General features: G+C 40.3%; 1 protein-coding gene across 1 annotated transcript in view; it reads left to right on the top strand.

Moving 5' to 3' along the window:
- Positions 1-22,131, top strand: part of KCNQ1 (potassium voltage-gated channel subfamily Q member 1) — a 368,161-nt gene extending 346,030 nt beyond the window's left edge. The window contains exon 16 of the mRNA XM_050897770.1: positions 20,061-22,131. Coding sequence (XP_050753727.1) covers positions 20,061-20,261 — 201 coding nt within the window. The 3' untranslated portion in view covers positions 20,262-22,131. The remainder of the gene's footprint in view (positions 1-20,060) is intronic.
- Positions 22,132-27,391: the final 5,260 nt, after the last annotated feature.

Genomic DNA, 27,391 nt, shown 5'->3' with positions numbered 1-27,391 from the left:
GTGCCTCCAGGGCCAGCCCTGACCTTAATGCTCCTGGGACTAATCCTAAAGTAAATATGTTGTTGATAAAAAATAATTATTCTCGACTGTGCTTCTACTCCTTTTAAAGTCAATGGCAAAGGTCTCACTGGCTTTAGAGGACACCCATCCTGTCATATTTTCACACAGTGATCCCAAAACACAGTCTGCTTTGGAAGGCTCCCAGGCAGGACTTGCTTGGGCAAAGCTGGAGATGGAAAGGCACTTCAACCATCCAAGGACCATACATAGGGTTTTGGCAGTCCTGTTACTCTGCAGCATTAGCACTTGCAGTTCTATACAGGCAAAAACAATTTGCCTCTCTGGAGATTTCTGCTGGAAAGAGCTAGTTAGAGCCACTTATAGAAACAGGAAATTCTACAGTTTTGTAAATTATTTTAAAACTGATAGCCCTCATGACAGGTGGTTGTTCAGAGGCCTGCTCCAAAGCAATGAGCAGGCACTTGTGTCAACATCTCAGGAGGGCAAGATAATGGCAAGTAAGGACTGAGAAATGGTCAGGTCTTGTCAGGGAGAGGGGATGTTATTCAAAAAGTAAAAAGTCCTAAACGCCTTATTTTAGATAGAGCTGGAAAAAACCAGCCTTTTGGAAAAAAATAGAAGTCCCACTAGAAATCTCTGTGTTGTCTCATGTGAACAAGGCTACTTGGATAACATTTTCAGTCAAACTTTCTTGGAATCATTGATTTAGACTTTTTCATTGTGATCAGAATTTTAATCCAAGGACATTGAAATGCTGCACTTAGTCTGTTTTGTTGTCTTTTTATTCTTTTTAGGCACTTCGGGATAGTGACAGGGGTTTTACTTTTTTAATGAAATGTTTCAGTACTATCAACATTCATTATGAAGCTAAAGCCATTTATGTGTTTCCAAATTAAAATAGTTTGCAATTTCCACTCCTTGAAATATCTCAATATTTTAAGAGGTTAAAAAAAATTGTGATATGCCATAATTTCCCATACAACAGAAACTCTATTTACTGACCAAGGCAAGTAATGGCAGTCCTCTTTTCTGTAAAAGTAACCAAAAGTGTGGTATTGAAGCCAAGTAATGAAGCACAGTTTGTCTCCCATGTAAATGTATTTTGGGATTTATTATGTGTACTCACCTGCTTGTTCTTGGGCATTGGGAGTGCTTCGGAGCCTTACCAAAACTTTGTAAGACATTTCCCACTGTAAGACTTTGTTTTAGTTGTATGCAACTTTAACCATTTGACCTGAAGTTTTCCATTTTGGGCATCTCAGACTAAAATTTTTGGGAATGTTTCAGCTGAAAAACTTCAGCCATTCCAAGAAGAAAGTTAGAAGAGACACATAATTTTGCCCATATTATTGTGATTATTTTTAAATCTTGTAAATGTTTTGAGATGCTCTCCTACATCCATACGTCGGAATGAAGACTTGAAATTTGTCTGGAAGCTGTCCTAATTTCAGGTACATTTAGTCCTTCTCTTAAAAAAACCCAAACCAACCAACCAAAAACAAAACAAAACCACGAGTTTTTATTTGGCCAAAGAAAGAACCTCTAAAATCACACATTCTTAGGGTAGAGGGGGGCAGCGGAGGGAGAGGTGCTGATCTCCTCTCTCTGGTGACCAGCGATAGGACATGAGGAAATGAAATGAAGCTGCGTCAAGGGAAGTTCAGGTTAGACATTAGGAAAAGGTTCTTCACTGAGAGGGTGGTCGATCCCTGGAACAGGCTCTTCAGGGAAGTGGTCACAGCACCAAGCCTGGTGTCAAGGAGTGTCTGGATGACGCTTTTAGTCATATGGTTTACTTTTAGGTAGTCCTGCGAGGAGCAGGGAGTTAGACTTGATGATCCTTATGGGTCCCTTCCAACTTGAGATATTCTGTGATTCCATGATTCTATGATTCTAAATAACAATTTAAAAAATAAATAAAACTACTTGATTTTCAGAAGGAAACTACTTCTGAAGTAGAAAACTACATTTTTTCAGAAGACAAAGTAATATAATAGTTCTTTACTAAAACACATATAACTACTCTTTTTTTCCATTTCTTTTTTTAGTAAGAATGTGTGAACTGCAGGTCAGATGTTTAGAGAAACCCATTAAGTGATTATTTACTTTTTTCCTGAAGCATGGCACAGTTTGTTGTTTCTGTGGCTGCTTGCACAGAGGACTCTGCAGAGAAATAGCAGAATCCAGACTTCCTTCACCAAATAGGAAATCAAAATATGGGACTTTATTTCTTAAGTTTGATTTTTCTAAAGCTTCAAGAAGCAAAGCCACAAGTAACTATTGCTATGCGAACATATATATTCTTGGAGGTTAGAGGCGTGTTATTCCCCTCCTGTGCTTAGGCTCTGTATGCCCAAAGGCTAAACGCGGCTCTGATGTCTCAGCTTATAAATACAGATTTGAGTACAGTCTTGTAGTTAGTAAGCGTAGGGTTAATGAAGGAAGACAAAGTTGATTTGAACTTGAAAACTCTGGTTCAATTCCTAGCTTTTGCCCCAGATATTTTTTGTGTGAGCACAGGCAAGACATTTAATCCCTCCATATCTCAGTTCCATATGCATAAAACAGGAATGAAAATATGATCTTTGTCCCACCCCTTTTTTTATCTCATCTATTTAGATCATGCATTTTTCAAGGCAAGGGCTGTTTCTCTCTGTGTGTGTGGACAACTCGTAGCCCATCAGGGCTCTGATCTCAGACGAGGCCCATAAGTGCTATTAGTGTGTAGTAGTAGTAATAATAATAATAATAACAATAATAATATTAACGACAGCTGGAGTTCAAATTCTGACAGACAGCTCTGAGCCATTACACATTCGGGAGTATGAAATACAGGCAAGCCCAAGACAGCTATTTTCATCAGAGACGAAAGTTAACAGTTTGGCAGGGCAATCGAATTTGGCGTTATGTAAGCTGGGCTTTGCAACTTCAAACCGTGGTTTTATTTACGTTGCTTTTTTTTCTCCATCTCCATATAGTTTGGTCTGTGACTGGCACTGTTTTAGAGCTGGCTTGTTGCGGGATCTACCCTGCTGCAAACAACGTTTGGAAATCTGAAAAGAAGGTTTCTTTAATTATCTGAAAACCAGAGCCCATAGTCTACTTGATATGAAAAATAGACCAAATTATAGTGGTATTCATAGCCTGCTGGAATGGTTGGTTGTTTTGGAAAAAAAATGTTTTTAAAGGAGGCTTGCCAAGAAACTGTTCTCTCAGGAAATGATAAATGGCAGTTTGGAGACTTGAGTGGCCTGTACTGTATGTGTCTTGGTAACTGCTGACTCAATCGTGTGTGCTCCTTATGGCTCCCACATTCGCAGCACAGGGAATTTACAGTCCTGATTCACAAACTCATTACTGTCCTGCAGTTTGGGACTTTTACACATGGCCTCGGGGTTGTTTTATCTGGAAACAATGCAAACACATTTCTTTAAATTACACTTCAGATAACCTTTTGGTTATCATTACTTTTACAGTGTATGCTAAAAACCTTGCAATTTCTTTTCCAAAACTATAGTTTCTCTGAATATACCCTGCCAGGTTTGGTGTTTTCTGGGGTTTTGTTGGGTTTTTTTGTTTTATAGTACGTTTTCTATGAAGTTGTGAAGTTTTAGGAAAATTAAATACAGAAGAATGAAGACATGGCTAGAACCTGCATGACAGGGTTGGTTTTCAAAAAAGTAAAAGAAAACGCTGTCTCTGTTTGTGCACTGAAGAAAGATTTGCTTTAAACCATGCACCATTTAGTCATATGAGTTCTTTGCAGTGATATATGCTATTTACTGTATACTGTTACTATAGGGGATATGTTGTGTGCAAGTAGACAAGCCTTTGGAGTGTACTCTTCTGAGTTAACACTGAGTGCTAACAGTGATCCGTGTTTTCAGGCCATTTATATTATCTGAATCCCATTGACATCAGTAAGTTTACTCCTCATTTACTCTGGGGTGAAAGAGAAGCAAATTGGGACAATTGTATATTTAGGAGACATTGTTGCAAAACATATCCAGTTCCTGAGTCACAGTGGAGGGGAGAGAGAGGTTCATGGGGTACACAGAGCTCAAGGGATTATTTTTTTTCTGATGTTGCCTAATGAATCTGACTGAAAAGGGTCACACAAATGGTAGAAAAAATTTGCATCTACATATCCATGAAAATTTACACTGTGTGCTTGTAAACTACAAGATGAAGTACGGATTAGAGTTTGGAGATAATTTGGTATAAAATGAATCAATTCATTGCCTTTAGCTTCAATGTTAGAGTTCCTAGGCACCTTATGAAGAATTTGTGTATTTGGTCATTTGCATCCTTGAAAACCTTTTTAGCATTCACATAAGAGGCAGTTGTGAAAATGCTGAACACTTCAAAGACCCCTTCTCTGCCCTTGCTCCATTATTTTTCTGCCCTTGCCTCTGTTCTTTGCTGTTTTGGAACAAATTCTTCTCCCACTCCCCTTTTACTTACTCCGCTGTACGGTACTGCACTGCAGAGCAGCTGTAAACAGCTGGGTGGAGAACGCTGCCCACGCCGTCAGTGCTCCTTGCCTTTGGTAGAAATGGTGTTACTTTTATATTGAGGACAGCATGACACCTTGGAGTGTATTTAATTGAAGGAAGCACCTACCCAAAGTAACTTTCCGCTCTGTGATTTCCCAGTGCTGATGGGTTTTACATGCAGTCTGACAGCTTAGGAGAAGAGGAATGTGAAATGCAGGTATCTCTGCCCCCTCTGACCAGTTAGTTGCTGATTTTCAGATTATATACCATTGATTCTTCAGGTTTTGCATACCGAGCTAAGGGAAGTACCAGCACTGATTAGCATCAGTGTGAGCAGAGACCGTCTGGGGACAACTGCAGATGACTTCAACTGGGGAACTATGTTAGTGAAAAAAATGAATGCTGACCTTGGCGTGAAAGTCAGAAGAATGTATGCTTAAATATAAAAATAATGCTAAACTTCAGATTTCAACAACAGTACCTGATTGCCCTCTTAATTTTCTCTATTCATTAAAATGTTCTGGACTGTCTTCTTATGCCCAGCAATGGGGTATTACAGTCTTTCACCTTTAGAGACTTCAGAGTGTGAGTGTATTTCTAGGGTTGCCTTGTTTTGCAGCATCAGAATGACTGCTCTAGAAATATAATGATGTCTGTCTCCTGGGGTGGCTGATTTAAAACCTTTGCCATGAGCAATGACCCCCGAGTGAGTGAAGTGCGTAATTAGTACAGGTGTTCACTGTACTAACAAAAGCATTTTTAGGCTCTGGGACTGTCTGCAAAGATTGAGTTCATGTCATTTTCTACACATGGCAAGCTTCTTTGTCCAGCTCAGATATACAAGCCGTAAATTAACTGTAGAATTATAAATAGACCATAGCTACAATACGTAAGGAGAGAAACCTCATTTTGACCTCTTATATTGTGCAATCACTGTTACAGAAAGTTATAGACTATGTGTTTCACATATACTTCTTCCCAAATACATGGATCTTCCTCACTGAAAAGCTCACTGGGAGTCGAGGGCACTCAGAGAGTAAGGGAAGTGTTGAGCACCTTGCAGCACTGCGTCGCAAGTAGGTTTGACAAAGTTTGACCTATGTGAAATATTCATATAGAAATGTTTCCCTGGAAAATGACACTTATTCCTGTGTGTCAGTTGTATGTGGAGAAACGCTGTGTTTTAAACAAGCTGCTTCTTTAGCCAGAGGCTTATTTTGCTATTATACTAGATGCTCTGTTGTGCTGCAGCAGGGAAAAAAAAAAAAAGACAAAGAGTCAAGATAAAGTGATATTTGTGATGATGTGTCTGTATGTCTGCACATCATCTGCAGGCTGTGGATTTATTAGTTTTTCAGTCAGTAGAACTGTTATATAAATAATGCATATCAGAGCTGGTCACACATGGTCTTCTCACTTGCACATGTACACTGCAAGTACTGTCTGAGCCAGAGGAATAAGTGCAACCAGACCTCCTCTGCCTTCTCTGTAAATCAGCTTTTAAAAGGCAGTGTCAGACACTTGTGTCATCACAACAGTCCATGTCCCATCTAGAAAGATGCATCGGTGTGGTTATTGTGGGGTTTTCAGGCGGTGTGGGTGCTGTTCCTGACTCAGCCACCATTTTCTGCAGGACTTGAGGCGAGTCATTCCACCTTCTGTTGTTTCCATTTCCTCAGCCGTGAGTGCTGGGTATCATAAAGCATTTTGAGTCTTGGAGGTCAAAAATGAAAACAGACCACTTGGTATTTTTATCATTTTTATTATTCCCACTGTTGTTCAGCATCTATCATAAAACTTAGATATAATTTGAGAAGATTATTTCTTGATTTGAAAAGATTGTTGCTTGAATATATAAATCAACAATGCAGGTACTGTAAAGTAAAAAGGAGCAACTTATACCTGAAAGGAACTGTGATGCTTGAGACTGAATTAAACTCCTTTCACATTTCAGAGTAGGTGTGTCAGAGCTAAAATTGTTAGCCAAATCACATAAAGCCATCCATGAAAATGAATGAAAATGCTTCATTAATTCAGAATGATGTTAGCATTTTAATCTGTAAAGTCCTTAGTAGATGCTATCTGACAACATTTTTTCAAAGGTTGCATGATTAGAGGTGGATGAATTTCTCCACTGAGTAGCTAATTACTCTCTCTGTTGGACAGGGGAAAAGATACTACTTAGCAAAAGAGATTAGCAGAAGAAAGAAAATAAATAACTCCATAGTTACCTCTTTCACTCTTTCAAGGAAAATATGCAAAGGGAAAATAAGACATGCCTGCAGCTAAACCAGTTTTTGGGGTAATACTCAGATTTTCCAAGTAAAGCATGGTCTGGCTTCTGTGAACACAAATGATCAATCTCCAGGAGGAGTAGGCTGCATCTTGCTTCAGAAAGCAGGGTGCTGATTCTCTGGTATTCCCTTCCCGGAGTGCCACTGTCAATGAAGTCATTCCTGACTGATGCCCAAGACAAACTTTTGGTCCCTCTGTGGAGGACCATCTTTTAGATGATAATTAAAGTGATGTCTCTCATCACCTGCAACCATTGAAGATCCTGTAGCACTCTTTGTCTGTCTTAGACAGGGTTGGGTAGCTTCTCTCTGCCACCGTGATGTTTTCCTATGCTTTCATCATATCAGTACTCTTTGTTCCTATCTGTACATGCTGTGGAGTGTTACCATGCACTGTGAAACAGATACTGTCTCTCATTGCAGAGAAGCTACATTTTGTTATTGATTTAACAGGGGCTAGTGCAGCCCTTAATGGCAGGGGCTTGAGGGGAGAGATCCAGCTACATATTCATGCTCCTCCTTTGTGCAATTGATAACAGTTCTCACAGGAGGTGGCAGTGGAGAAAGGAAACATCACAAAGCTTTATGTGCAAGACCGTTACCACCTCTGCCTGAAGGATCTTCCAGTATTTCATCATGTCTAGACTATATGTACTGTGTTATCTTGTGTAGAAGCCTCCTCCATCATAGGATAAAATTACAAAGCCCAAATCCTTTTTGTTTTGAACAGTGATGATCATCGTTATCTTAAGAATGAACAGTCCAGGCTACTGCCTATGAACCAGAAGAACAGCAAGAGGTGGATGCACATCTAACATCTGGAGCTGGGCAGATCATTTAGTCTTCAAGCCTGTCATGATGATTAATCAGCTAGGAAGGACTGTGAGCCTTTTGCTTCCACCACTGAGCAACTGCTTACACCTCTGAGCAGTTGCTTACATTGCCAATAGATCCACTTTTTGAGTCACGGTATACCAGTCCAAATAAATGCCTAGCCTGGCTATATTCCTAGAAGAAGTTATTGACAAAGAAAAGCACTAAGGATTTTTTGTTATCTTTGTCATCCATTAAATTTTTCAAACACGTTATTTTATCAGAAACCTTTGTTTACTTTTGAAGTCATTATAGCTTAAAATGTTATGGAGAAAAGACTTGATATTTTACCTGACTCAAAACCAGAGGGAAACCTGCAATGGAAACAATTTGGAAAGTTAACCCGTGCAGAACTTGTTACTGGCAGCAGCCAGATGATCTGTCTCTCAGTTTTCGAAATGAGTCAAGCCCCCAAAGTGTTAGGAAACTGGCTTAAAGCCATAAGGTTGTATTTAAGCAAAAAAAAAGGAAACAGATATCAGAGTCTTTAAAATCTAGTTCTGAGACCTTGGTGTACACAGAAGACCTGTTTTCAAGGTTTCCTCTGCAATAATGTTGGTTAGAGGCTAACTCTGGAAATTGAAGCTGGTATTCTCGCATAGCTGGTTGGCTTCAGAACTTAGAATTTAAAGAAAAATGTCTAAAACTACAAAATGCATAACAAAATAATCACTTCATTTCCCCCAAATTCAACTGGCAGAGCTGTTGAACTCCTGCAGGCATGGTAATGACTTTGTATGACCCATGAAATTTGACTGAAAACCCTTCTTCATTAGCAGTTGGTTGCCTTTGTTGTAGTTTTGCTCCTGGTATCTATAAGATCTACTAGTTTGCCTTTATGAATAATGCCATGACAGCCAACAAGCAGTTTCTTTTCCTTTTAAACATGGGTTTCCACTGGTAAATATATTACGTTCTAGTTCACTCATTGGTTATTTGCTGGCTTGTGACTGATTGTATCTCCCTCCACTTTCTGAAGCAGTTAGAATGAAATGCGCTTTTGGGGTGTCCAAGGCAACTTGATTTTAGAGGGTGCAGAGCACCTGCATCTTCTCTGGATTTCAGTGGCTTTGCTGGGTGCTTACATTTCTACAAAATGAAAGCATTTTTATTTTTAGAGTACTCTGAAGGAGATATTTCCAAGGATATGATTTCAGCGGAATCGAATGGCGGTTGGAAAGGCTGGGGGAGTAGAGTGGGCTTGCAGACTTTTTATCACTAATAAATTTCACCTCTGATCTCTGTGCAGCCCCTGGGAATGAAAAGTGCCTTTGGAATTGTGTGTGGTTTTCTTTCGTTCCACTGAGCTTTCCCACTGAAATTTTCTGTCTTGCATCTGTGTCTTTGTAAAGCTTAATGCAATGGCAAAACAAGAGGCTGCCTCCTTTCTGAGGAGCAGACTCAAGCATACAAGAATACAGCCCTGGTTTTGTGTGTTTAGAATGGATGCAAACTTGCCACCTTATTTATCACCAGGATTTCTAACTTTCAAACGCCATGGCCCATAAATGACTTCTCCATAATAATATTTATCAAAGTATTTCTGGTCTAATTATTCATGCTGAGCTTGTTCTCTAAAAATTTCTCTTGAAAGAATCTTTTTAAAGATTTTTCTTTTGAAAACAAATTCATGACCACATCAAACAGAGATTCATGTTGCCGTTGGTTTAATTACCAGCAGCCCTCAGGGAATCTCAAAACTCACTGTTGTTACAATTGCTTCTCTCCCTTTCTCTCCCCCACTTCTTTTCCCCTTCCATTTTTGATTGCTGCAGAAGTCATCATTTGGTTATTAATTTTTTAAGCTCATTTTAGGTACAAAGGAGTTTATGTCCTTTTTTGCCCATATAATAACTATCGAATCACAAATCATGAGTAGATTATGGATGCTAAAAAAGGAACTGGCCAAAAATCTTTTTTTGAAAAAATGGTTGAAGTAATCTTGTTTTTTAACATTTTAAGCAAAAAGCAGATAGTGGTGCCCTTCCCTACTCATGCCATGCCATAAGATCAGATCCATAACCTGTGGATGTGTCTCACTTTCTATTCCAACCAGAAAACCCAGTGCACCTAGTCTGGCTTTATTCCCTTTGAAAAGCAGTATGGATGCCTCATTTGGGTGAAGTGTGAAACATAACATAAGTGATGCTGACCTAACTCAATGTGATACATGGCATATTTGCTTTAAAAAGAGCAGCGGTCTCAAATCTGGTTTGAATTAGGAAAAGTGTTTGAGAGAAAGAAAGGAAAAAGGGAACCGTTTCATAGCAGGCATCTGAAAAATAACAGTTTGGAGAAAGGAGGAAAAATTGTCAGGCAAAACCTAACAGTTAAAGCTGAAAAATGTATTTCTAACACTGGGGATTATGAGCGTATATCTTTTTCTTTGTTTTTTTAAAAATATAATCTTGGCAACTTAAGTGCATACTACGATGATCCAGAACGAGAACAGCTACTCAATGGTGAAATTATCAGCAGTACTCCGGCAAGAGGTTATTAGTCATAGTCCCAGTATCATACAAGAGCCGGAGCCAAGGATTCAAAAAGCAAAACATTCTGCTTTGGAGAGAGGTCAAGATTAGTCACTTTTGTTTTCTTTAATTGGTGAGGGTGGTAGGGGGGGTTGGGTTGGGGTTTATTTTGTTGTGGAGAAGAGTTTGGGACATATTTTTATGCTAGTTGGGTCTTTTACTTTTTTTTTAACCCTAAAGTGTTGTAAATATGCCACTGTTCCACATTGGAAACGGGAATCTACCACTAGGAGAAAACTGTTGCCTGATAGCCAAACTTCTGACAACAAAAATACGGAGTGATATTCAGGGGCTGTACTGCCGTGATTAAACCAGCAGAAAGAGTCCTCCAGAGGCAAGTACCACAGGGAGTTTTCTTCACATCTGTGGAACTGAAGCATCTGAAATATAAGTGCCTGTTAGCTAAACAGAGAGTCTTTCTTTCCTCTGCAGATAGGTACTGGGGTGCTCAACCGGAAGAACCCAACGTAGGAATGTTTTGCTGAACAAAGAATGTGATAGAGAATGAGAAAGCAATCAGTTTTCCAACCTTCTGTCTCATTAAAAAACAGAAAAGTGCTCTGAAGTTTTCTTTGAGATCTGAAGATCTGCCCAGGACAGGGGAAAAGATTTTCAAGGTTTTGTTAGAGCTCCTCCTTCCAAGTTGAAGTTTAAAGATGTTTAGCATATCTGAAGGTAGGCCATTAACGTTACTGCCTCAGTTTTCCCCAGTTTGTGCTAGCAATAACAGTACATATGTTCATGCAGCATTTTGGATATAAGATGCACTAATGACCGCCATTTATTCTATGACTATATCCAAACTATTGCATAAAGATAAGGGGCTTTTTTTCCTGGTTTCTTTGATCAGTATTTCCCGTATATTTCTTGTTATCTCAAGCCTGTTTCACATCCTCCATAAGGCTGGATTTCAATTTAAGTGTAATTTGGAAAACTATTTATGATGATGGTGCTAGATGGATGTCCAGTGATTTTTGTGGATACATAAACCTCTCATACTTTTGGTATCATTGATTCACTTGTAAGGAAAGAATCCCTCTCTTCTTGCCAACTTGTGTCTTATTTTTACATGGAGATGGAAGACAGTTGTGTCTGGTCAAAGAGATATTATTTCCTGAAGGTGGGGCTATAGTAAATGAAGATAAGCAAATTCTTGAAAAATCCAGAGTATTCCGTTAATAGGATAGGGGGATTTTGTCTTCTTTAGTAGCTTCTGATAAAAGTTATATTTAGAAACAAGACCCTAAACTTCACTTTCCTGGCTTTATGCAAGGAGAGAAAAACATTCCAAGCTCCCTTGTTCATCTACTGATACTCTGTTAGTTTAGAGGAAAGGGTTAAAAAAATAAATACCTGACCTTTGTAATATTTTAGAGAAAAAAAATGCTGTATCCTGAGGCAGTGCTGGGCCAAAGACTGTAGATTTTGGACACTGTCCTAACTTGAAAATTTCCATGTGTTTTAAGTCTTGTCTCATTTATCTACAACAAGAGTCAACCACAAATTTTAATTGCTTGGCTATAGCCCTCTGCATGCCAGATAGATCTGCGAGCATTGCACACATCTGGGCATGCATTCAGTACTGCGAGGCCAGCAGGACTGGCCTGGGAGCTTGGGGAGCGATGAGCAAGCAGAGGGGCTTCGTGGCCCAAATCTACACCTAGAGCTAAAGAAAGATTCTCAGGAAGAGCTGATTTCCAGTGGTTTGGGTGTTTTAAATAAGCCAAATATTTTTGTAAGAAGTTGTTAATAGCAGCAACAAGAGAGCTGAACCGAGGCCACCGTTCTCAGCTCTCTCTTCTCAAGTAGCAGCCATATCCAGTCTCTGCTTCTTACCGTCTCCTCCAGCCACATCCATAATGGTCCTCACTTCTGTCTTGACTAGCAGCATTTCAGGTCATCCCTTTCCAACTTTTTTTACCCTCAGGCCTTTCTGAATCCTCTCCACTTCTAAGATAAGCACTGCCCCAAAAGCTTTCCACCTTTTGAGGTCTTGCACTCTCTAACAATCCATGGCCGAGTATATTTCACTCTCCCGTAACTTAATTCTTCCATTTGCCAGTGTCCTACTGACCTCCTTGTTAGAAGGAGAGGTATATATGCATCTTACCTTGCTTCCTTTAGTCAAGCAGCAAGTTATAGCCAGGTAATTTTGTGAAGGTAACATGTGAAAACCAAATCAACTTGTGTGTTTGTAACTTTTGATTTCTATTTATTTCTCATAATTTTTGAGATCTTAAATGAATTGCTCTCTTATATAAGCACAGCATCTGTTGTTGCTGCTTGTTTCTTTGTAGGTCTCATTAGTTCCTCTTGTACCTGAAGTTTTGCCTGCTGCTGATCTGCAGCATTTATTCACATAAAGATTATGTACATGAGTTGTGTGTAAGTGGCTGGAAATAGTCAAAGATAGCTGTGAAGGTTTCTGTTTTATTGTGTAACATCTTCTTCAGCTACTGCTGTTCCTGAAGGCTGTATCTTCATTTTCATTGGGGGGAAAATGGCAGTATCATAAAAGAGGCAGTTACAAAAACATGCTGCTGATATTCTGTGTTTGGTAACATATATGCTGTATTTTATATTATATTATTTACTTAATCACATATTACTGAAGTGGCTTTTTTATGTCAGTTTTTCAGTTTTTGACCTGTCAGAACATGTCTCTTACTATTGTTCGTTTCAAATAGAACTCAAGGGAGATGTCTAATCTGAAAAACGGCATTATGGTTGTAATCTACACTCTTCTAAGAATCATGAAAATCCACATGAAAGAAATGGAGCTGAGTGAATAGTTAACCAGAGATGTTGTATTTCCAGAAACTTTGAGGAAGCTTTTAGAAAAAGATGTTTTTCTTTGGGGAAAAGGACATTTGGAAAGGAAAAATAACTCTCTGCAGTTTAGTTACTTGCTTATCAAAATTGCTTTCCCAATTCTAATGGAAAGAAAGAATGCATAAATCAACCCTGTCATTTCTCTCATTTCCTCTAGCTTGAGCATCTGGTACCCTAGAGCTTGTGCTGCACAATCAGGACAAAATTGTTCAAACAAACAAAAATTACTTTAAAGTGCCACAAGTGTTATAGTCAGTAATCAAATGGCCACATGCTGGCGTTACCAGTTTATTTTACTTCCCAATATAATTAAGAAAAATGTGTGACAAAACTGAGTTTCTATACAGTACATTAGGAATTTACTATGCCAAGTCAAGCTCTCTTTAATAGCAGTTCACTGATATCAAGGTAACTTCTGGAGAATTGGAGCCAGCGACTGGCTTATAAATCCTGTTTTTTTCTGAGCTCTGACCCTGACTCAACAACTCAGAAGTTTCTTCCCAGTCCCAGGTCATCACCCTCTGTTGAAAGCACAAGCAGCCATTTAAGGGTTACTACTACAAAAAAAAAGGGGGGGTTTTACACTTTTGAGAAGTGTAGGAGAAATAATTTTACTATAAAAATACAGAGTAAGATGAGACCAGCAACAGTCTCAGTTTACTGAAAAAACAGAACAATTTTTAGTGTCTCAAAGTGAAGAAGAGATTGGCACTGATAGCTTTATGCAAGAGAGCTGATTTTAGGACAGTGTGTAGCAAGTGTCTGTCTTTCCAAAGATGCTTTTTGTCTCAAAGTTATCTATTTTATTTGTCAATTAAGACAGTGGTTACAGTGTTCATATAATACTTTCATTGACTAGAAAGTGACTTGTCACATGCAGCCCTCAAAACCTGTTAATTTTGTTTCTCAGAAGCTCAGCCTTTATATTTTTCTAGTGATGAGTAATCTTATAGTAGAGGAGAGTGTTTTCTCACTGGCTCCACTTCCTCTATCCTTCCCCCAGACACCACACGCATACTCCCTTCTTTGGCCGACTCTCAAGAGAAAGTACAGACAGTCTGGAGAACAAATCTTCCTTCATGCAGATTACATTCTCCTATAAACACCTCAGCGACGAGTATATAACCTCCAGCAAGACTGCTGCCTAATCTCTGGCAACAAAATAAACAAATCAAAGCCAGAAGCTCTGATAAGGGGATTCGCAAGAATCTGGGATCTTGGGTACTGTAAATGGAAGAAAGACTCTTTCCATGATTTTTGAAGAATCATGCACCTGAAGAAAGATACTTTCTTTAGTAATACTGAAATTGTTGGTCTCTCCTGCCACTATTATAGTTATAGAGAAATGTTTAAAATAAATCCTCTATGAAGATTCCCATATCTATCCCTGAGCTTCTCTAGAAAGCCACTCCTAACATCGTATTTGTTCCTGTCCACAGGGTGCTCAAAACTAAAACATTAACTTTTAGAAATATTGAGATACCAAAATTTGTAGGGACTTAGCAAGAAGAGGAGCCAGGAAAGCTGCTCTCTGAAGCTTCCTCATATATTCTCAAGAACTTAAATAGGATGGATCCCATCAAAGAAAAACGTGATTTATAACTGCACCTTCGCTTGCAGAACACACTCACTGTTTTCTTAAGTACCACTTGATACTGATACCTTCCTTCATATCGTTACCATTAACAGGTATCATAAGTGCTGGAATATTTTTTGCCCCTTATCTTTTCTTCAACTGAGTCATTAGTGTGGCTGATGATGATTTTGTTAACAGAAAGGACATTTTTGTGTGTTTTTCTGAAATACAAAGCTAGCTTATTACTGAGTATAGTATTGAATAGTGAACACATTAGGGATTCTATACAACACCACTTAGAAGGATGCACAGATGAAGAAAGCATCATTTTCTTTCCCTAGAAGTTTGTCACACTGCAGAGCAATAGGGTTCTCCTTCTTAACAGGCCACTAGGAGTGGTAAATACATGAATATCTCCCCAATCATCTTCAGTTATTTTGAAAAAGTACCTTAAAGAGTTGGTTCACTTTGAGCTAAAAAGCTGCACCCTCAGGAATGAATGCTACTCAAGATAAGTCAGGGTAGCAGACTTGGGAGTCTAATGTTGGAAAAGTAGCTAAAATTTCCCTTTATCACATTTTCATTCAGCCAAGTGTTGCTTGCGTTCTGGTTTTCCTCTTCTCCTTTAGCAGCTTCACGCTCAGCTTTCTGTATTAAGAACAAGCACAGTCCCCCTGAACCCAGTGAGTGAGCACTGCTGATAAAAAATCTCTTGATTAAGCACAAATTATTTGTTTAATCAGTCAACCATGTTAAGAACATAGGTAGTTATAAACCACCATTCTGTCCAAAGGGACTATGATTTTTACCCTTAATAATATTTACTTTTGAAATCTCTGAGAATGAGAATGAAGGGCAGATGAGACAGCTTTAATCAACAGCGTTAATCAACCTTGATCCCTCCAGATAATGGAGCAGCGCTTGGCATAACTTATTAGTAATTTGTGGTCTTTGTGGGCTAAATTATGCCAAACTCCAAATGTTGTCCTTCAGCTTCCCCACTATCCTGAATATCCATGGCTGAAAATACCATTCCCCTTAGCTCCACAATTCATCTGTCCTTGCCCTTTCCCAGTAAATCCCTATAATTAGTTTTGGGAGTGGGTCTCCAGAGTGCTGCTCCTTAGTTCTCCATTACAGGGAGGCATACAGGAGACTCCTCCAGATGTCCCTGGAGCCACTCAGGCTTCTTTGGTTTTTTTTTTTAAAAAAGCACGGAAAGAAATTCATTGTTACAGTTTATGTTCTGAATCGTACCATGAATTTGTTATGAATGCTTAAAATTACAGGGCATTTAAAATTAATATAATGTGAAGATCTGTGGAATTTTAATAGATTAATTGCTCGTTATTTTGTTCTCTCCTCTCATCACAAGAACAGTCTCTGTCTTGTTCACTAGCACCTCCTGGAATGCCTTCGATACTTTTATAAAAGTTGGCATGTCACTTTATATCCAACTGTAGACGACTGCTGCTCCTGAAAACATGACCTAAGAGGACTTCGTGGTTCATAGGAACTACGTCATTGCCACTAGTCTGTTGCGTGAGGTGTCAGAGTAGTCATGTGCCTCTGTGACTTTTTAGGGAGAGCAAAAACCTGTTCTGTAACATAGCTACATTTCTTCATGATGTGCCATTTAAGATTTGTGCTCTAATCTTTCAGCCTTTGTGAAGAACTATTTGGGTTGGGTTTTTTTCTCATTGTAGTGCATGGATGGGATTGTTTTATTCATTTCTAAGAGCTAGGTTCAAGACTTGTTTAAATCTGCTTCTCTCCATCTGTGCTCAATCTATCATCCTTGAATCTTTTTTTTTAAAAAACTTATCTCGGAGGATGGAAAAATCTTGTTTTCATACAATATTTCAGTAAGACTTAACTGTGGTGTGTAATTTCTGAGGAGTTTCAAACACTGCTTCCTCTCCCCAACAACTATAAAATACAAAGGAAATTATTTGCATATAAAGAATTTAATCATCTAAACATCATGCTTCTAATGAAACATAAATCAGCTAGAAAGAGCTTACTTAGTTTTTCCTAAAAGAAACAAATCAGTCTGAGTTATTTTTCTATGTAATTAACACTGTTTGGTGTTTTAAGTAGAGGGATCAGAGTTGTCCAAAGCAGTTAAGATTATAGCAACATCAGCAGTTTTTCTGTTTGCTTTACTTTTATTCATTCTGGCATCATAGCTAATTTCTAATCAAGTAAATGTGTTTGAAAGTATGATTCAGGGGAGATGATACACTTCTCCATGCTAAGTGCATAAAGCTAGTTTAATAAAAAGGGTATTGCACATTATGACATTTTTCTAGTGGGTATAATTATCTCTGCAGCAAACAAGTGAATGATGTATTTCAGGATGTGTGTTTGGATGACGACAGGCAGGTTGGGCATGCTAATAAGCAAGGCCGTTCACCAGCAAGCCTCTTATTCTTGTACATCAGAGGCCTGTGATGACAGTGGAAGTTGCCTTCTGGTGGCTTTTACTTCTCTCTTTAGAATGTCTCATACTTTTAGCAGACACCCCTTTGGCAGAACTGAGGATGGGGACCCATCGTCCCATTGCCGTCTCATTTGCAAATGTCATCTTTTCTGATCCAGGCCCAAGAAGCATGAGCAGAGCAATGTACAGAAATCCAAACTGCTCCTTCTCTTGTAATATCCAAAGAATGTGTTACTTTTTGGGATTGACAATTCAGTCCAAGATTGATCCAGAGCCAGGTGAAGTCACTGGAAGACTGTGATGGCCAAAAGCTACCACTGACTTCAGCGTGTCTTGGAGCAAGCCCTTCACGGGCTCAGAACTCCCTGGGAAATGGCTTGCTTTATTGGAAAGCAAAACTGATTAAACAACAATTAAACACAACCAGCTATCTGGACCTCCCTCCACAAAAGCTTTGTGGCTTTAGAGCCCTACCCCAATAAGCAGGAACATGGAAGACGAAGGTCTGTACTTTTTCTCTCATATGGCTCAGCTCAATAGCAATTAGCTTCTGCCTCTGCTTCTGTGGGCCTCCTGCACTCCACAGCTGCAGCAGCCAAACCTTGTTCCCTAGAAAAGATTAGACAATTATCTCTGGGAATTTATTTCCCAGCAAGAATATTCACATCTCACTTCTCTCCAGTACTTCATCACCAAGATGCACAGCTGTTGAAGGACTATCCAGATCTCAGTCCAATCTACTGTCATCTTCAATAGCTCATCACTGCAAGAGTTTCATAAATGCACATTTTCCAGATATATCTTCAGTCTGTGTTTCCTCTGGTAATCCCTGCCTGGAATCACAAATTAAGAAATATATATACATAAATCCCCTAGTTAGTTTAGAATAATTAGCAAAAAGACATTTCTTGTTAGAGGAAAAGTTGTCCTTCGGACTCTGAAGATAGCTGTTTGTCTGCAGTCTTCCACTACGGTCCTTCCAGCGCAGCTGTGTCAGAAAGCAAGTGATACCTGCGCAGTGGGGGATGGAGGAATGAGATATTTTTGCAGGCTTCACTAGCACTGATTTGTACTGTCACGCTTGGAGCATCATGAGTTTGCCATCTGTGATGGGCACCATTTGAGCAAAGCGTGCCTTTTTTTAAGGGAGTGAACAAATAGTGATGAAATGAAAACTTGATGATCTGCTCAATTTTCCATCTATATTTCCTTCTAGAAATCTTGAACTTATGTGTTCTTCAGCTTTCTCATTTGAAGAATCTCATCTTTCAACAGCCATTTCCATCCAGAATTACTAGTGTTTCATGTACCATCTAGGGTGCTTTGCCTAATGTTTTCAAAACCAGCTGCAAAGTATAAATCTCTGGCACCTCATATTTTTAAATCACTGTATCTGCTTCCCTACCAGTTGTACAAAGTGTTTGAAAAAAACAGCATTTTCTCTACGGTGGAAAAACATTTTAGTCTCTGCTGAAATCCTCCAGGTTTGTTGATGTTCTGCTCAGCCTTACTGTCTTTTACTATCCTGTGTGATACTTGGATGATAGCCAGGCACATATAAATTGCTCCCACTCATGCTCTCTCTGGCGGTTTTATGTGCCTTTCACTACTTTCTAGCAGATATTTTAGGCAGCAATTTATTCCTATCACATTTTTTTCTGCTTACTTTCTTTCCCCTTTTTAAAACATATTATATGTTTTTGCCTAGAATTTACTTAGTGTTTTAGGATCGCTGTGGATCGATGGGTCAGAGATGACAATGTCAAAATTGAGGCTTTCTCGTTATGCTTGTCGAAGGGAGTAGGAGGCCATAAAGCAGACTCTTACTGCCCAGTTTCAATGCTTGCCATGCCAAGGGGCAGAGAGTGGTCAGGACTTTGAAGCTAGAAGTGCCCATCTTGCCCTCAGGACATCTCACTCAGTACATTGGAGTCAGTGCAGACAGGAGGCTTCTCATGCCAGATAAAAGGGATGATACAGGTCACTTCTTGACTGGAAAATGCAAGAAACCAGAGACTGATTCTGTGGTGCTCCTAGAAACATTTCATTCTTGATTTTCCTCTGAGTACCACAAAAGTACACCAAATAGAGTCTAAATTTTGGACAAATCCATAACCTAGCCTCTATTAGGTACACTGATTTTTCATTATATTTTCTAAAGATTAGAAGAAAGAGCAGAAAAAGCAAAAAAGAGGAATTAAATAATTTAAGGAGCTTCTGTCTAAAGGCAGAAGAAAGTGAGCATTATGGATTCAGGCTGAACCTTCCCCTGCAGCCCCCCAGTTGAAAAATTAGCTTTCACCCATCTTAGAAGAGTTTCTGGCTTGCTGTGAATCCTGTCATTCAAACAGCAATCCTAGTGAACGCTGTGTCATTGGCGGGGTGAGAGCGTAAAACTGCATCATGCCCCACTCCCAGCCCTTGCCACAGACCCCAGCTGCTATACACTCACAGCAGCAAAAATATCTGTGGGCATTTTGTGGCCTGAGCTGGTAATTGGGCCCAAATGTAACAAAGAGCATCAGTCAGTCCTAGCTTAGAGTTGATTAGATCACTGCAAGTAGAGCAGATATTTACTAGAGTATATTGATATTATTAAGGCATATAAGCATGTTAGAAGTTTATCATGTTTTCAAAAAAATGTGGACACAATAATAACAAAACAACACAGAAACTCAGTTCTGGGACTTAGTTCTCTATCCCCAGCACATCTCTTTAAAAGCCCATTTGTCATGTATTCATCCAGGTATAAAATGAGTGTCAAAGCACATACCAGAGGTGAGTATTCACAGGCCTATCCTCATGCAACTCTGACCTATTGCATTAAATTTCTAGTGCTCTGTTTGATGAACTGTGAATCTGTGGTGTCTTCATAGAGGTTGTTGTGATCCTAATTAAGAAAACTGTCATTTTAATATTGCATTTGTATCACATGGTTTGGTTGCAATTTTCTCACGTGCTGCTACTAAACAAACCTTCCCTTTGCCTTTGTAGGTTACACAAATGGACCAGAAACTGAACCTCATTACAGATATGCTGCATCATCTGGTTTCCCGTCAGCAGGGGGATCAAGGGAACAACAGATCATCTCAGAGAGGCAACAATGTCAATTCGGATCTTTTCCTCCCTAATAACACCCTGCCGACCTACGAGCAACTGACAGTACCGAGAAGAAACGAAGATGATATATCCTGATGTGGTATAAGCCTGGGTTGGGTTCTTCCCACCTTTCTCCTTTAAATGGGACTGAATGTTGAGAACCTGGAAGGAATTAAGTTCATCAGCCATCCAAGAAAACATGTGACTACCGTATCTATACCACTAGTCTTCTAAAGCCGCTCGTAATAGCCACAGGATTGCCAGGCTGTCTTCTACCAGGCAAAACTTACTGAAGCTCCACGTTGATTTTGTTCATGAACAAATGATCACAACTCGTTATTTCTCAGAAAGACCAAAACGATGTAAAGACAGGCCAAATGGCAAGCATTTAGAGCTCCTTTAATAATAATAATAGTAATAATAATATTCTAATAATACTTGAACTTAGATGGAAAAAGTGCATTCTCTTTATGAATCTGCAGATAGCAATATATTTCTACTACTAAGATTTTTAAAACAAACTAGGATAACTTATGTTGGTTTTATTGTATAAACGTACACTAACATTCTAGAGAATGACAAACCACATACTGAATGATTTTCTTTTTCTGTTTTATTTAATGTTGCTGCATAAACAGTTATCAGATAATGACCAGATTTTTTAAATCTGTTTTTCTTCAGGGAGGAACTAATCCTTAATCTGGAACAATACTATTTATAGTGGAAACTGCTATAGATTTTTTAAGATACCAGTTTTTCATGGGCAGACAATAAAGTATTGCATAGAAGAAATGATTCTGCTTTCTAGAAAATTGTTGCCAAAGAATTTATGTATAAATAGAAAACACAGTGGTCTGAATGTACTTGTCCTGAAATAGCTTTTTAAAAGAAGGCCCACTACTTCTTAAATCTACTGGGTTTTAGCTTACAGTCACCAAGAACAGTACAAGAGGCTGAAGTGACTGGACTTGCTGGTCAAGAGTGTGAGCTGGCCACTTACTGAGCATCCATAATCCTCGCAGGAATCGAGGCCCCAGTTCAGGAAAGCATCTCTCATCCAGACAGCATATATGGCAATTTGAATAGTTTCCTGAATAATGTCTTGAGAAATTCAACTCCCTACAAAAGTCATTTGGTATTGAAAAGTGCCAGCTCTAATTTAGAGGACCGAGGGCCTCAGCTGCCCATGGAGCTGAACCACATTACCCCACATGATAGCTGCAATAAAGCCAGCAGTGTTTGGCTCCGTGTGATTTTTCACATACACAGCATGCGCAGGATTTGGGCTTTGATTACTAAGGTTGAAATTCAGCCCTTGCAGATAGTCAGCGCCTGTACCATATCAGCCCTGCTTTGAACATGGAACATCTTTAAAGCTGACAGAATGTCAGGAAAAGCTATTTAGTCCAATGTGGTGGTGGCGGTAGCCCATACCGCTGGCAAAAGAAGGAGATGTAGACAGATTTACCAGCTCTTGCACTTTGAGCATCATAGACATCCAGCGCATCCTATTCCCCTCATTGCAGAGTCTGTACCCCACAGCGGTCTCTCTCCTTCTCCTGGAAAACTGATGCCCTCGTAACTTTGCACAGCAGTTAACGTCACCAGTCTTTATATCTTTGAGCAGTCTGAAATACTGATGTGTAATGAACTGAGATCGCAGGGAACCTTCTCATAGTGCTGCTCATATTCCAGGCTTTCTTTTCAACATTTCATCTCTTTCACTTGGATTGCAGAGAAAAGTATACTGTGTTTAACTTTACAGATTGTGTTACAATTATCCAGCCTCGCTGCTGTACAGTAGATAAATGTTAAGAGTGTAGAAATTTACAGGCATAAACAGGAATTGTATCTGGGCATTATGTTTTCTAGAAATCAAAATTATTGTCATGATTTTGAACATTTTTTAAATGAGATTCACTGTGTAATTTCAGGCTATCAATCAGCCTGTTAATTTCCTAATAAAATACAGGACAAGAGTGCCATGTCTTTTGGTTATTCTAAAATCCAGACACTAAAATCCAGGAAAGCTGTTGACTTTGCTTTTCTTTTTTGTTAGCCCACTGTACAGTGTATGGATACCTTATTTGCAGTGCAGGACTGGAAACCCTCTACTGATTCTTTACTGGAGAAATAAAAGAAAAACAGGACTTAATCAGCGGGGCTGGCTTTGGGGAGAAAGGTGTGTCTTGTAGCCCTTGCTGAAAGCAGCCAGGTCTATGCATTTTTAGGGGCGTTGTGTTAACCAGAAAATGCATCTATTCCTACTCGCTTGTTCCCAAGACCATACCTACATTTTCTGTTTGGCAGCTAATCTTGGTGATAACAGTCTGGCACAGCAAACATTTCATGTGAAAGATAATTTCCCTTTCTTGATGTGTCAGTTGGTCTATATCCATCCGAAAATCACCGTTACCAGAATCCTGGGAATAACCAGGTTTTACAGATTCTCAAGGCTGGTGGCGAGTTGTCATGAGGTTGGTGATTCTGGGTCCAGCTGATCCTTTCAGAAAGAGCACCAGCTCTGAGACCTGCTACTTCAAATCTGATAATCCACCTTGCCCTAAGAAAAAGAAGTTGATCCATTTTTCCGGCTGAAGAGGGATGTCATGAAATGAGCCATCCAAATTTGCCTTGCAGCTGCCCGGAGCTAGCCATCCCCAAGTGCTCACCAGAGACAGGTCTGACCTCTCTGCTCGGAGGACCGGACTGCATTTATCTTGCCTGCTGGGGCTTCATACTTCAATGACTTCTCCTGGAAGTAGGTACCTTAGCATCTTTCTTTCACAGAGCATTGTGGAATGGCAGCAGCAGGAAGATGAGCTGTACAGTTCAACGCTGGACCAGCCTGAAGTAAGCAGCACGCAATGAGTATGCGCTTCTGCTGAAACCTTATCTGCTGGTGTCTGCTGTTCATCCAAACTATCTAGAGCAGGGTTTTTTAAGTGGGTAGGAAATGTTTGTAAATAGCTTGAAGGGGAGCAAAGGAAACTGTAAGGTAGGCAAAGCCTTGACTTTATCATTTTCTACCCCATTTTCATAAACTCTGTTAAAAGCATCTGAGGCTGCAGAAAGGAGTCTCTTTCTTAGAGCAGCTCAATAGCAGTTTGCATTTCAAGATTGGTGTAAGCTAGGCCTGGATCCCCATCCCTGCCTAAAAAAAATAAAGGTCAGTCAAAAAAAAGTCATCTAAAAAAATGTGAGCTGGCTCAGCTTCCCCAGCCTACCGGGGTCTGGGTGCTATGCCAGATACGGAAGGTAGGAAGCCAGTGAATAGGAGAGGAGGAGAAACACAGGGCTTCCCAGCTGAAGGTGGTAATGAAAGCTCACCCTGTCTCAGTCCACAGCAGAGGCAGAGGACCATGCAAGTTTGCAAAAAGAAAGATTAATGGGAGGAGGGAGGGGATGTGTGCAAGGGAGGAGGTTTAGGAGATGAGCAAAAGCATGGGCTCCTGGTTAGGGGCTGTGTTGGGATTCAAGAGACAGAAGCACTGTGCCTGGCATCGGCATTAATCTACAGTGTGACCTCAGGGCGAGTCATTTCACCTGTTTGGCCACATCTGTTGCCCCCTCTCCTCCACTCAGCCCACTTGTCTATTTAGACCACAAATTCCTCGGGACAGGGACGGCCCCTTTCTATATGTTTGCTCAGTGCCTAGCACAAAGGGACCTGCACTCTGGGGACTTGAGGTACCACTCTCATATAAATAATTACTCAGTCGGTAAAAGCCAACCTGGAGCCCTGCTATATGCAAAGCCTTTATTATTCTGAGCCCAAGGAGTTTCAGAGTTGGAAGTGCCTGCTGCCAAAGTGACAATTAGAGGATGTTGGGTTTTAGATCCCCTTTGACATAGTATCTTACAAAAGAAGACCAGAAGTCTGGCCATCACTCATTTTCACTCTTGTATTTTAAAGCAGGTTCGTTTCAAATAATGCAATGGGCCAGTGCTATGCTCAAATACTAGTTGAGGCAGAAATCTTTGGATGTCAGTGGATTAAATAGCCATTTTACTACAGCAAGTTAAGGGCTGTTGTTGCTAGCAGACACCTCTGGGCTGATTTATCACCCATCAGTTCTGAGGAAGGTGGAAATATTCCAGGGCGCTGAGCTGAAACACTCTGGGCAAGAAACAAATTGCTTTTTGAAATATAAAAAAGTAAAATACAGGAAGATTTTCTTTCCTGGGAGTTTAAAGGAGAAAAGGTAAAAACAGTTATAAGTTAATCCTCGTGTACCCTGCTGAGATGGGTATTACTGTTCTCATTTTACTGATGGGATGGTCGTTTGGGAAGAGGAGGGGCATTGAGAAGAAAAGAAAAAAGATTAAAGGTCTAATGCAACTCCCATTTATGTCCTACTCCTGTGAAAATGTCCTTGTGTGCTTCATTTATGCACAGGAGTTGGGCTATTGCCTGCAGTGGGACTACTCAGTCCATGCAGGTCAATGTAAGCCTTTGCAAGTTCAAAATGTGTAGTAAAGACGCCTTTCCATGGTCTTTCAGTGGAAGCTGGCCTCAGTTGTGTATGCAGCGTTGCTTTCCTCGTGGTCACAGAGCCATGTGAATTCACAAGTTTCTGTTTCCCATTTCTGTTTTCAAATCATTGGTTTATAATACTCTTGCATGCCACTCACGTTTTCAAGCCAGAACAATTAGTGGTATTTCTTTCCACTTCAGTGATAAGAATTTCCTTACCTACCACACTCAAACATACGCAATGCAATGTTTCTGCACACAGAGCAAAGGCTTTTTAAATGCCCTCCAATTTCATTTAAAATAGCTTGTGTAATATTTTGCATCCTGGGCTCCCTGAGCTGCAGCAGCTGTGATGAAGGTGCATGAAAGGCAGCAAGTTGTTACACCAGTGCGATGTGGAGGTGACGCTTAGCTACGTCCCAAGAAGGATTCACTCCCATGCAATAACCAAAAGTTGTTGAGTTCAAATCGAAAATAGCAAATAATGCTATGAACGCTGGCTTTTTTCTGTCTTGTCCATAGGCTGGCTTTGATGTCTCAGAAGTGCAAATTTCAGCTGAAGCTTTTTTTTTGCAGTTGCAATGTAGAGCAGGTTTGTTTTCTGTGTCGTTCCCCTGGTGCCCAACAAGATGTGCATTCGCGTTCAGCCTTTCCTCGGCGAGGACGTTGATACCGGGCCTCTCTCTCTTCTACCTCAGTGCCTGTTTTCACAAAATTTATAGGAACTTAATTATTTTGTAGACCTCTACCCTTCTGTCAAGTTGAGTTGAACAAGGCCGACAGGTTCAAAAGTTATTAGGGGGAGGCAAAACAAACACAGCATGAGTGCATTAACCTTGTTTCCACAGGAACTAGGCTAAAAGTCCTCTCTCCCTCCCTCAAACCCAGAGGTCTGAAAGAGATGTAACCTCTCACTTTGGAGCAGAAGACAGCCTCTAACTCCTGGGGTGAGGAGGAGACTTGCAGAAGACATGTTCTTGGGAGTTGGTGGCTCCTGCAAGGCTTGGTGCACCTTGCCTTTGGATCAGCTATTGAAAGATGATGGAAAATAGCATTTTTCTTATATTGCTCCCAATGACAGTGACCTAAAAGCTAATACGACAAAATGCTTGGCGCTGCAACAAAGAAAATGCGGGTGCCAGACAGGCATATTACGAAACACGTCCATGCGCGTTATTGTAACACGGCATGGTGTCCGGTGAAAAGATGTCTACATTGCTGGCAAGGGAGTGCTGCCGAGGAAGGGCTGGCCTGAAAGAAACGGCATTGTCCAAGTTCACATCGTTCCCACATGGGCTGGCAACTGCTGCCTGTGGGCAGAGGCTTCCCGGGGGCCTGACACGAGGCATTATGCTCTCTGGCTGTGGATTTGTGCCTAAGAAGAACTGATCTATAAAGCCGGTCTTGAAACCATCTTGGAGCTGCGTTTGCTTCAGAGCTAGCATTGGTCTGGCGAGCTGCCCAGGGATTTAGGCTTGGCTAATCCAGGCTTGGCTCTCCATGGCAGACACCCGTGGAACAAAGGAAATAAAGCTTCCACGACCCCGTCGAGTTGCTGGTCAATCACTCAGCCAGGTGCACGAAGTGGGCTAGGCAGCCTTCAGCGAGCTCTCTGGGATCAGAGAGGGGCAAATCCCTGGCGGGGGTGAGCAGACGAATCTTTGGAGATTTTCTTGCTATAATTTCCTAAGTCTGGGAGCGTTGCGCTGTGAGCCCCCAGTGCCTGTGCATGTCACACAACCTTTAAAGCCAGCTGTGCTGAAATGCATCGCTGCTGCTTTCCGTGCTGGCAGTCTTATAGGGAAATAAAAAATAAGAAGCCAAGGAGGAAAATAAATTCAGTTTTCGGTCCTGCTATATATTATATCCTTAGGAGTATATTGATCATTAATTCGTAAAGATTAATATGTTAGATAGAGTTGTTACAAGCACTACCAGTGCTGTAAGAACAATAAGCACGTATGAAGTATTAGGATTACAAGCAGCTTGTGAGATGCTATCGTCTGCAACTGTTGTTTAAGCATTGCCTAATAATTTGTTAGTCCTAATGATTGCCTAATGGGGTTATTAACCGAGCTGTCTATAAATGGAACCTAAATGTAAATGTGATTCAGATTTTACTCCTTTTGCATCCTTGGCCCTTATTCTGCATTTAAATCTTCTGTTTTGATTCCATCCCTTTGCCTTGATTTCCCTAGGGATTTCCTTCTACGTGTTAATTGAAACACTGGATGCCGATTTGATGGGCAGAGGGATATGTGCCCTTCAGATCACTTTTGGGAACCATCAGGTAAGAGTTACCCACATGAGGACTGATCGCAACTGCACGAGGGAGTTTTCTGCAAGCCACAACATCTTTTTAATCATAGTTTGTCTTTTAAAATCTGAATGACAGAAGATGTGCTTACCCTGCTGAAACCCTCCTCTGCCCGTGCTGCAGGAGCTGCGGACTCACAGCCAGCGCAACGTGTGCTCACTTGCTCATTATAGAGCAGATTTTAAATAATGCGTTTGCTTAAATGGTTGCAAATGTTTCTCTGTTATTTCAGTCGGCAATCAAGTATTTTATTTTCCATTTATTTTTTCTCCTGTGCTGTGAGGTGGGGGGATCCTCAGCAGCCACGGGACAGAAACCAGAAGTAGGGGAGCAGAAAGGTGCACCAGAAGACAGGTCCTGTCATTAAGCAAAAAGTACTGCCCTAGGCACACACGTTTCAGTCCCTGTTTCTTGCAACCTGAGCATTGCTTT

Source organism: Gymnogyps californianus, chromosome 5, assembly GCF_018139145.2.
Source record: "Gymnogyps californianus isolate 813 chromosome 5, ASM1813914v2, whole genome shotgun sequence".
NCBI lineage: Eukaryota > Metazoa > Chordata > Aves > Accipitriformes > Cathartidae > Gymnogyps > Gymnogyps californianus.
This window is presented reverse-complemented; position numbering and strand designations above follow the sequence as displayed.